Source organism: Salvia hispanica, chromosome 2 (assembly GCF_023119035.1).
Source record: "Salvia hispanica cultivar TCC Black 2014 chromosome 2, UniMelb_Shisp_WGS_1.0, whole genome shotgun sequence".
Lineage (NCBI taxonomy): Eukaryota > Viridiplantae > Streptophyta > Magnoliopsida > Lamiales > Lamiaceae > Salvia > Salvia hispanica.
In genome coordinates, this window is record NC_062966.1 from 5,388,944 (window position 1) to 5,401,908 (window position 12,965).

The 12,965-nt window shown below is 34.0% G+C and overlaps 1 protein-coding gene across 1 annotated transcript; it reads right to left on the bottom strand.

Moving 5' to 3' along the window:
* Positions 1–5,953: 5,953 nt before the first annotated feature.
* LOC125203134 lies at positions 5,954–7,138 on the bottom strand. The gene has a single exon (XM_048101426.1). It carries the CDS (start codon positions 7,120–7,122, stop codon positions 6,169–6,171), a length of 954 nt encoding a protein of 317 aa, XP_047957383.1. The 5' UTR covers positions 7,123–7,138; the 3' UTR covers positions 5,954–6,168.
* Between the last annotated feature and the right edge of the window lie 5,827 nt (positions 7,139–12,965).

Below are 12,965 nucleotides of genomic sequence, written 5' to 3' on the forward strand. Positions count from 1 at the left end.
CTCGACTAATTTGGACAAGGGAATAGGTCGGAAGATACATGGTCGGCAAACCGGGATCGCCCGGAGGTGCGAAGCGCCGTCAATCCGATGTCGGATTATGAGGTAACATTTAATTCATGTCAAATATGCATGTTTATGTGAATATTTGATGTGGATCTATAGATCTATGTTTAGCATGAAATTTGGGAATCGAATGCATAATCGCTAATAGACCCGTTAAGGCCCTATTTGTTTTTCGTGTTTTCCGTTAGGTAGCCCCAACAATCCAACATCGACGAATAGTCCGAGACCACATAATGGCATGGCCGCAATGTTTCCTGCACGACCACGATTTAGCATTACAAAGTCTCATTTCTACGACACTCCCATAACAATGCTCAGTGCCGCTACAGATCAAGATATCTCATAAATTCGCATGAACCCCGAATCTCGTAATTTCTTAGGATTATTGTCCCCACATAATGGGTGGCGATAATATTAAAATCACATTCAAGTTAACACTCTCTACCCGGAGAAGTCCACCCTCATGCCTTACTAATTTCTTAGGATTATTGTCCCCACATAATGGGTGACGATAATATTATTGTCCTCATGAACTTACTAATTTCTTAGGATTATTGTCCCCACATAATATTAGAAATAAGCTTCACAAATTCAGAACCAATCGATGGAGCCCCATATACAAACTTTAAGTTCATAATTATAGCTTAGATATTTGGAGTAGGGTTTTTTTTTAATTATCCTTAGCATTAAGGCGAATAAAGGTTTAAATTTAAAATTTTCTTGGTATTTAATTGACTAGATAATTAAATCTTTTATTATCTTTTATAATCTTACTTTAGGAAATTAATAATTTAGAATTTAATTCTTATTCGTGTCTACTATAAGATATATCTTTAAATCTAAATAAGACACAAATAATTAAATTCATATTATTCCATGTTCAAGATTAGGAAGAGAATTATTTTATTTAATGAATTCCTATATATCTATCCTAATTAGGATATCTAGATATATAGTATTTAGGAAACTATTTAATTATTCTCATCTATATCATCTAGGATTAAATATAAATATTTATATCCATAAATAAAGAAAATAATCAAAATATTCCTAAAATCTAGGGAAATCTTCCCAAAATATTTTATTTTCATTAAATAATATTATTTTAATGATATCTTTTAATGTAGTATTAAATAATCAATAAAATATTCCTTCATCGTTATCTCATCGTACGAGGTTTGCACGCACGATGAACGACAAAATTCCGAGTTCGTCGCGAACTGCAACCCAAGCGTCTCAGCCAGACCGGTTTTCGGACGGTTCGTAGCGGTTTCGCGTTTTTTTCCTTTATTTTTTTTGCCATGTAGTTTGAAATTATAAAATAAATTGAAACAAGAAAATAGATAGTTTAAATTGAAGTAAAATGAGAAAGGTGAAAATGATATCAAATTTGCAATTTCAATATACAAATTACAATGTGATATAATTTACAAAGAAATTACAATGTGATATACTTTACAAACAAATTACAATGTGATATAATTTACAAGTGTCCTACACATCTAAACGTAAACAAAAAAACATGAAATGGGGGAAGAAGGAAAAAATTGAAAAGGGCTTGAGCTCAAATTTAAGTTGAGTTGCCTACGTATCCACAATTTTATTGAGGAATCAAAGTCCACATAGTTCTCCAATTTTAATTAAATTATAATTGTGAGAGAGAAAAGCAACATGATATACAGAAACAACTATAAATATTCACACAAGTATAATGTTCACATTTAAAAGTTCAAATATAAATCATGTTCCCTTCTTAATTTTGGTAGAAATCAAATAAATATTAATTCATAAATATTTGAGAATTTTGTGCAATTTGAGAATAATTTCATGTTGGAACCGTGAAACCGCCGGTTAACAGTCTCGCGGTTTTGGTTCTAAACGTAACGGCGTTACGGTTTCGATTTTAACCGCCGGTTCGATAAACCTGGGCAGCTCTACACGCTCCCAATATTCCAGCCATCGTCGCACTTGATGCGCGGCTATCTCGGCCAGATTCTCGGAGGATGTTGGACCTTCCGCCTAGGTTAAGGGTTCGCGGCTCGGCTCTCTATGGTTCTCGACAAACCACCACGCCCGCCTACCATCGCCGATCTCGCATCGGGTCGCCGCTAGGGTTTGCGGGTTTTGTCCCGGGCGCGCATGAACCCACGCTCGTCTCGCGTCGCCGCATCACCGTCGCCCTCAGCTCTCACCGCTTCGACAACCCTAATCTCCGACAAGCGTAGCGCGATCGTCTCTCGGTGCAGCACCGACGGATCGCACGTCTCGTTGATCCAAAAATTCAAGTTCTTGATTCGATTGTTCTTGAGTTCATCATCCATAAATAAATATAACAAAACACAAGAACATGCTTCGCAATTAATCAAAACATGCATACATGAAATTTGCGAAATTTAAATACAAATAATCAGAGCCAAAGACTGGCTTTGATACCAATGTCAAAGTAGTGCTCAATCAATACCGTATGCTCAATGCTAACGTACATTGATTAAGAAACAAATTATCAAGACCTCGTCTTTCAGTAGATATCATAAAGACTCGTCTTGCTGTTAGGTCCAATTCAATGCTATACCATATCTCTCATCTTATTTCATTAAGGCTTAGAAATAATCGGACTGACATTGCAACCTTCCATGATATGGTAGTCTAGGCCCATCTATGTTATGAAATTCTTATTTTCTTTACTGACCGTGTTACCTTACAGTGGACGACGCCCACAATCGGTCTACTAAAACAAAGACTTAAACTTGTAACGTTGATTATACATTTAAATATATGTAAAACATAACAACATTACGACAAAAATAATCTGTTGCATTAATTGGAAAATAAACTATAGAGTTTTGCAGTATCCAATCACTCGAAATGTGATTTCTAGTATACAACAATATCTCCATAATATCACAATTTATGTATATCTATGTCAATATATAGAGTAAAATATTACTAATAGTCATTTAAATAATAAAAATTTGGTCAAAATCTAGTTAATTTATTTGAAAATAGAATATAAAATTATGATTTTTTTTAATTTTTATGAGACTACATATTTTTTATTTTTTCTTATTTTAAAAAAATACGTTTTAAATATCATCAAAAGACGACATTTTGTAATCATATGTGATGATTGTGAAAAAAATTGAAGTTTACGATTTAATATTCTGATTTCAAATATTATGAAATTTACCAAAATTTTACTAAATTTTTTAATTAATGAATATTATCTCATATTAAAAATATATGAAATTTTGTAGTATCTGGAGCTCAATATGTTATTGTGTTTTCATCATTTTATAAAATTTTAAAATAAATAAAGAAAGTGGGAATAATAAAATATTATTTTATATCTATATATATATATATAGGGGTGCGTTAAAATGACAACACTCTTAAAATGACACTGTGACACCACGCTAGACTGCAATATTATATATGCTAGACTGCAATAGTATAAACGCTAGACTGCAATCTATAGATTGCAATCTAGCGTATTGGATATTGCAAGTCGGGAAAAATTGCAGTCTAGTGTATTGGATATTGCAGTCCGTGAAAATTTACCCTTGAGCAATTTTTATGATTGCCACATGGCAGCTTATTATTCGTCCACATGTACAAATGATTGGTTAGGAATGGTGGTATGATGTTACTTTAAGAGGTGTTGTCATTTTAACACAATCCTATATATATATATATATATATATATATATATATATATGTATAGAGAGAGTCTCATTATTCACAAATCCACTCTTAAAGACCGAACCACCGAACCCTAGCAAATTAGAGCTTTTAGATCTAGTTTTTTATGGATAAGATACAGAAATTTATAAATTATTTTCGCCTTCATCACGAGCCTATTTTAATTTATCTGAAGGTAAATAAGTCATACTAACATGTTACGAAGATTTAACTTCGTTCCAGAATATATTACTTCATTCTAGTAGGTTTTTACTTCATTCTAGTAGGTTTTTACTTCATTCCAGTATGTAATTCGCCGTCGCGTGCCGTTCTTTCTGTCTACAATATCTATCACCAACGCTATGGCGCTAATATGGTTTAATAAACACATGGAATAATGTAATAAATTATTGGAATGAAGTATGTGTAGAAGCATTTGAAGTCCTACGGGAATGAAGTAAAAATCTTATCCAATGAAGTAATAACGTTTCTGAATGAAGTAATAAACTCACTTGAATAAATTGCATTTTTAAATGTTAATCAAGCAAAAACCCACGTCAATGAATTTGAATGAAGCATATGTTGAATCATTTCAAAACCTAGTGGAAGCAAGTAAAAACATGTTGTAGTTTCAAGGTATTACGTATAGAATGAAGTAATAAACCTATATAATGAAGTAAAATGGGCTTGTAATGAAGCTAAAAAAATTTTCACAGCAGCACATCTCATCAAAAAAACTAGATCTAATGGCCCAGATTTGGTCTCTAGTTCGGTCTTTAAAATTAGTTCGACATTGATCACAACTCTATATATATATATATATATATTGTATTTTTTAATATAATTTAGTACGGGCTTATTCAAAATTCTGGTTCCATCCCTGTAGTTAAGTTATGCTCTAGATATTGGAGGTCTTCATTCCTAATCTCATATAGTTTTCAGTTATGATATATTATTATATGAATGATGTGAAGCAACTATGAATATTCAAAATGATTAAACAAATAATTATCATTTATATATAAAAAGTATTCCGGTCAACTTCTCAAATTACTTTACAAAACTTCTCAAGATGTATACTTTTCCACCTAAGATGTCTACCTTTTTTTTTAGTTTGTTCTCCACTTATATATTGAAATAAATCTCTTTTTATTTAGGCAGTATCTCCTGCAGGGCTGTTATACGCGAACTAGAGGACAATAATGCTGTTATCACGGTGGGTAGGGAGGGTGGAATAACTGTGGTATTATCATCGGATGTGGGTAGGTGTTTTGGCTGGTATTTGGCAATACGGACAGCAACATCTCTAAAGCGTCGTAACAACTCTTGCGTGAATTTGTCCCATGACAATGAAGAACAATGCATAAGGAGCAATTTTAGCCATGGCATTTCTGGACCGGATATACCGTTGATGGCTACGTCGACACATCTATCCAATGGGGTTTGTTGATGAGGAAATATTGGTGTGACCGTGCGAGCCACACGAGAGCCTCAGATCCATCAAACGTTGGAAAGGTCATCAATGGTGAAGCACGAGAAGCTCGAAACTCCAACATGAAATTCTCCATCTTTGCTATAGCCTTCTCCAATCCAACCACATCATCAACTGTGGATTCTGTCCGAGAATTGACCATCGTTCACCGCACCAAATTGATACGGAGTAAAGGCCGGAGCTAGATGAACAAGAACGTAAACGGAAAAGGGAAGGAACTTAATATAATTAATCGAACTGGAACAGAAAATAATCCTTATGAAGGAGGCCAATCCTCACACAGAAGCCACGGTCTACAACCGTCTAAATAGGTGATCTCTCCAATCACAGTTGTCACCATGAGAGCCTCAATATGTAGACTTACAAAACGAAAGAAATTTGCAACAACTTAATTCAAAATTCAAACTAATACTGTAATACTGACTAAGTATGCAAATCCTGCTATATGCATATCAACCATATCACATCTTGTTCTGTATCATATACTTTGTCCCATGGGATCCAACAAGCAAATTATCCTCATCTATTTAATCTTTCTAATACAATTTTCTCATGCCAGATTGAGAAATTAATATATAATTTAGAAGAATCACAATTATATTAATCTGAATCTGATTAGCTGGGATCAAAACCAATAATTGTACGTGTTGCATCAAGGGTACGTGCTAGGTAATAGCAATGTCTCAATCCGAAAATTAACAAAGTCCAATGCACAATTCAAAGCTAAAAGGGATATTATTTGATATATCCGTCTACGCAATATTTATAAACAAGAAAAAACAAGAATTTCTCCTCAAATGCAATTAAGTTACACATTAACCAGTCCCTAAAAATAGCCCAGATACATCCACTCCAAAAATCATACTCCCTCCGTCCCACTTAAAATGCAACATTTGGGAATCGGCACGGGATTTTATGTAGTGTTGTTTTGTGAGTTAATGAAGAGAGAGTAAAGTAAGAGAGATGAAAAAGTAGAGATAGAGTTGTTTCCATTTTAGGAAACGTTTCATTTTTAATGGGACAACCAAAAAAGGAAAACGTTGCATTTTTAATGGGACAGAGGGAGTATTTGATATCGCTCCAAATCCAAGCTGTTTTACTAGACCAAACATTGACTTTCCCACTCGACTCTCATTATTATTATTATTATTACTTGCCCCCACCTGCAAATTTTGGGTTTGTAACCCAAAATTTGCAGATGGATACATGTATTGACCACCATGGTACATATTGAACCTAGGGTCATAACCTGGGTACCCGTAAAATGGAGCAAACCCATGTGGGGCATGGAAGGGAATCCCCATGCTATGATCGAACATGGGGATTCCCTCTTGACCAATACTACGGTCATGTTGTTGGTACCCGACCACGGGTTCCAACACGCACTCCAAGTGAATGTCAACCCTACAAACACGGCACCCATAACGCCACCCGCCACATAGGCGCCTGCAGACGGCACAGGAGCCCTCTGCAGGCGAGGACTGGAGGATCAAAGGATGGATGGTGTGGAGGGCGTGGTTGAGCTTCTCCGGCAGCTGCGTGCAGAGTGGGTGCACGTCGAACTCGCACTCCTTGCACCGGTAGAAGAGCCCATCTACCGTTTCGCGACAGAGGTCGCAGACGCGGTCGACTAGGCGGGCGGCCTTGGCGGATGCCGGCTTCCGTAGGACGAGGGTGAGGGGATGGGGGTGCATGAAGGATGAGAGGGAGCGGGGACAGGTGGCGCAGTAGTCGTGGAGGTCGAAATCGCAGGCGTTGCAGCGGAATCGCTTCCCGTTTCCGAGAGTCTTGCAGCCATCACAGGAGAATTCTTGGTTGATATCATCAGCTGCAGTTAGAGGGTGAGGGTGAGTGAAGTGGTCTATAGAGTTTTTGGGTAATGGGGCCATTCTAATTCAGCCTTCCTTGTTGATTCAAAATGTGATTATCTTTCAAGGACAAAATTAGCAAGGGCCTGCATTGATTTTGATGTTTATTTTGTGAATAAAAAAAGACTTTGGGTTAGATAGTGTGAGCTGGAATTTCAGGATTGGATGAATCTTGATCAATCTACCTGTCGTGATGAGTACATATTTAGTTTGTAAAATTTGATGAATTGATGTTACTAATTAACTAGTCTTCGATTTGATGGGGAATATCAAGAAATATCAAAGATTCTACTCATAATTTTGTTATAATAAGAGATATAAAAGGAAGTAATCTTGGTGATCGAATGTCAATGTACTAAACAATGGTGTTATGTGTCTGTGGAAACGGTCAAATTACTAACGGAGGAGACAATGTATTGTTATATTAAGTTGATTAGTTATTTTTCCCATTATTTAATGAAGCACTTGGGTATATACTATTGTAATCTCATCCTCTTGAAGTTGGGTGCTGACAACTAATTATTCGAGTCGGAACATGAGTTCGTATTTGCATTTAAAAAATTGGTATAGATTTCATTGAGAATGGTTCAATGTAGGAGTAGTTCGATTCTACATTATATAAGTATTAATTTAACTTCACTAAATTTTGATCATAAATCAGTATCGATTAAGCTTGCAGTTCAATGTAAATTCTCATAGAAAAACTTTTGAAAATTTATAAATCAAATTTACAAAATTAAATACTATATTTTCGAAAACAAACTTCTGAAAATTTATAAATTCAATTTACAAAATTAAATACTATATTTTCGAAAGCAATATATGAAATAATTAGATTTCTAGTCATGTTTATAGCGGTCTTGATATATCTTACTACAATAAAATATTTAGACACGATCCCTCACTCTACCAAAAAGATCAAATTCTTGAATCTTTAAATCAATTAATTTCATTTACTCAAAATTTGATTATTGCATGATTAATACATTGTCAAACTCTAAACCTTGCAACGAGAAAATATCACAGAAAAAGAGAGTAATTTCAAATTCTAGTAGGAGAGGATTTTCAAAAAAATTCTTTTGTTTAACAACTTGTATTGTTATCTAATTCGCTTTAAACATTTTATAGTGGACTACTTAGGGATTGGCTAGGGATGCAACGATATTTGGATTGGTCTAAAGCTAATAGGTTCTAACTTAAATAAATTTTGAACCTAATATAATTATATTTTTCGTTATGAGTATTGATTAGTACAATTATAGTAATAATACTCCCTTCCTTTAAAAAAATTGACTAGTTTCACTATTTTGGACCGTCTCTAAAATTAGACAAAATTTAAATATAGAAATTTTTTAACTAATTACGTACCATTAATAATTTTGTTATAATAAGAGATATGAATGTCAGTTTACTAAACAATGGTGTTATGTACGTGCCTGTGGAAACGGTCAAATTACGTAACGGAGGAGATAATGTATTATTTAGTAAATTGATTAGTTATTTTTTCATTTTTTAAGGAAGCACTTGGTATATACTATTGTGATCTCAACCTCTTGAAGTTAGGGGCTGACAAACTAACTGTACGAGTTGGAACATGAGTTTCATATTTAGTGGAAGGAAGGGTAGGTGGTATTTGAATTTTTTTCAAAAATCGATATAGATTGCATTGAGAATGGTTCAATGTAGAAGTATTTAAACTTCACTAAATTTTGATCACAAATCAGTATTGATTAAACTTGGTTAAATGTTGTATCTCAGAGAAAAACTTTTGATACTTTATAAATTAATTTTACAAAATTAAATACATTTTTGAAAGCAAGATATATGTTATAATTCGATTTCTAATCATGTACGTAGGGGTCAGGATATATCTTATTATAGATTTTGTTTTGCAACCCATCACTCTATCAAAAGATTAAAATCTTGAATTTTCAAATAAATTACATTTACTCAAAATTTGAGCATTACATGATCACTAAATTGTCACTCTAAAGTCTTGTAAAGAGAAAATATCACAGCTGGAGATAGTGTGGGGCTGTTCAAGTTGTTTGTTATGGGTAGGGAAGAATTAAAACCGGTAAGATTTGGGTGTGTAGGGTCCACAGATATCCCATCCATTTCTGTTGTTCATTGTTCCCTATACAAAACTTGAACTATACAATTTGGAATTTTATGTCATTTTTTTATCAGAGTTCTAAAAACTAATATGACCAAAATACCCACAAATTAATATTGGTTAAGATTTGTCTCAAAGAGAGAGAAGCGCCACCATGAAATCATCCACCGCTTGAAGCGAAGACCCTTTCCGCCCACTCTCCTCCGTGCCGTCAACGCAGCTTTGATCAACTCTCCAATCTCCGCCACTCCCATCACCGCCTCAATCGTATTCCCCACATCCTCTCTCTAACTCTGCTCTTAACTCCCCTCGCCACCTCCACGCACACCCCCATCTTTCTCCGCCACCGAATTCCACCCGCAGTGGCTCACGAACGTGTCTATTGATCGACGTCAGAGTATCTCCAGCTGCGGCGCCCATGATCGGATCAGCAATCCCTCCGATCACCGCACGAACATTCACCTTCCACTGTGCGTTACGCAAGAAGCACATACCTAAACACATGGTGGCAAAAGCGATTTCAACACTGTGAACCGTGAACGGCGACGAATCGAGTGGGTAGTAGAGATGCGGAAAATTAGGGATGTTGTAGTTTATTCTTTTGCAGCTGAGTTTGTGATTTTTGGGGGGAGAAAGAATTTGGGATGGGTAAAGCTGCCAATTCATCTCCATTTCTGGGTGTAGACTTTGTGGCAAGTTTCAAATACCACCAAATTACGGAGAATTCATTTCTGCACATAACAACAAAGAACAGTGCGGGCCAGATATATAACTAGGGCCCTCCACATTTGAAGCTTGCTCCTTGAACGCCCATAAAGGGTCAGATTTGAGCCCATTTCTTACTATAACAAGGAACTTGAACATGCCCGAATCTAGGAGGAGTTCCACTTAGACAACTGTGTGTAGTGATCTAATTCTCTTTAAGCATTTTATAGTGGACTACTTGGGAATTTGCTAGGGATCCAATCATATTTGTTTAGATCTAAAGCTAATAGGTTTCCAACCTTACAAATTTTGAACCTAATTTAATTTTTTACGTTATGTGTATTGATTGGTACAACTATCGTAATTAGTATTAACTTACTATTCAAATATTGATTAAAGTCATTTGGGCCCTTTTCAATTTAATTTATTTCTTGTGTTTAAAACATTTTAATGTACATTGATTATTCGAGTTTGTTGTTATCTCAAATTTAATTAATTTATTTTTCCAAAGAATTCCAAGAGTTTATTTAGAATAAATTTCAACTAACTAGGTTTTTTATAATAAAACCTTATTAGAAATATCTCTAGAAGACAATATCATCTTTGGTGGATTGTGATATGAGATAGGGTTTTGGTCTTAAAATTGTGAAACTAAACAGAAATAAATAAATGTAAAGGAGATATATCAGACAAATAGTGAAATTTTAAGGATAATGATTTCACTAACTTTTTAGTTATTATAATTAGTTCTACGTTCATCCGACTCAAGTTTTACAATGATTTCTCTCTATCATGCATCAATACTTATGTGACAATTTTTGTATGAATACATAAACATAAATCAATCAAAGCTATCACCGATTAGTGACTTACAACAATCAAGGCTAGTTCAACAAAAGCTCAAGAAAAATCAAGACATAAAAGTTAATTACTATCAATCTTCAAAATTCTATTGTTTAGCAATTTTATCGGTGCAACGTGCTCGAAACATGCTTTCCCTAATAACAATGGTATAAATATTCTATCTTATTATTCGTATTCTCATACGCAATTATGAATAGTTACACTTGTAATGAGATTATGTAGGCATGCACAAATTGAACCGAACCGCCGGTTCGTAACCCGGAATTAGAACCGGCGGCGGCGGTTCGAACCGCCTGACGGTTCTGTTCAGGTTCATGATTTTCAGAAACCGGAACCGTCGGTTCCAAACCGCCGGTTCAACGGTTCGAACAGGCGGTTCAAATAAAATTTTAAAAAAATATATTTATTAATTATAAAAATTAATTTTTATATTTAAAAATCAATTTTCATAAAATAATAAATACAAAAATTTCATAATAAAGACATCCTTGAATATTTTATGTTTCAATTTCGACGTAGGACAAAATATGTTGAAATATTTTCTTTCATGTACATGTTTAGACCATTCATTATTCTTTTTCTAATATAGAAGACAAAACTTTCTTTATTTTTTATATTTTATTATTTACTATTTTTATATTTATTTTTGTCATAATTCTTTTTCTAAGACAAATTTATAGTTAATAATAGCATCAACTAGAATAGTGTAGTTTGAATAGTTTAATTAAATTTGAATGTTGCATGTTGCTCATAATTTGTAAATTTACAGAATGTGGACATAGTTCAAATAATTGGATTTAAATGTAGGTATGTTATTCATTTTTCTCAATGTATTGATTAAAATGTGTGAAAAAACAACTATGAATATAATTTATATAATAATGATAAAAATAGACAATTAAAAAAGCAACAAATATTTAAATTTATCGTTAAGACTTCAAGTTGTAAATTGCAATAGTTGTAACTTGTAATCTCGTTTAAATTTATATCAATAAAATTGCAATTTTTATCTTTATTGTTTAAATTTTATTTACACACATTTCTTAGATGAATAAAGACTAAAAAGACAAAAAAAAAAAAAAAAAAAAAAAAAAAAAAAAAAAAAAAAAAAAAAAAAAAAAACGAACCGCCGAATCGGCTTGGCGCCGCCCGTTTAGGCCAAAAACCGATGGTTCTGAACCACTGTCGGAACCACCAAAAAAACTATCCGGGCCGGTTCAGGTTCAAGAAATTTCTAAACCGTGAACCGCTAGTTCCGAATTGGAACTGGCGGTTTTTGAACGTGTGCATACCTAGGATTATGTATTTTTCTCATGGATTCGGAGGTTGTCATTATTAGGCCTGCTTATTCGGTCGGTTCCGGTTTTAACCGGACCGGTTGACCGTTTATACGGTTTTAAATTTTCATGAATCTCATAATCGGAACTAGATCGGAACCGGCCGGTTAAGAACCAATTGATTCCGGTTCGAAACCGGAATCGATTTTTAGTATTTAATCCGAATTTATTTGAATAAAGATATAAATGATTCAATATTTATCATCCAATAACTAAAATTTCAATATATTAAATAACTAAAAATTCAATCAAACTCACACAAACTAACCGACAAGACGACAATTTTATGTTCAATACCTAAAAGAAATCAACTCCTAAATATTACTCCATATACTATCTAATACTAAAAAAACAAACAGAAAGAAAATAAAAGAAACAGCATAAATCTGCAAAATATAAAAGCAACACATGCACACACACATCATTATTTAACAACACAGCAAAACACCCACACACGACACATGAACACACACAACAACATTTAACCAAAAAAATAGCAACATACACACACAACCATGTACAAACACACACACAACAACTTACTCACGCACACAACACATATACGCACGCACATAGCAGCATACACACACATATATACATATAGTATAAAATATTATTTTAAAATATAAAATAAAATTGAAATTAAAATGCAATTCGGTTCCCGATTAAGAACCGATCGGTTCTGGTTAGAACTGGAACCAATATTTTTCAAAAAATAGGAACCGGTACCGAAACCGGAACTGATTTTCCGGTTCCCGGCTCCTCAATTAACCGGTCGGTTTCTGTTTCGATTCCGGTTAACCGAGAACCGGAGAAACGGTTAAGCACCCCTAGTCATTATT

Bases quoted from the DNA above. Each gene is read 5' to 3' on its own strand.
- LOC125203134 (XM_048101426.1), bottom strand. From the start codon at position 7,122: ATGGCCCCATTACCCAAAAACTCTATAGACCACTTCACTCACCCTCAC.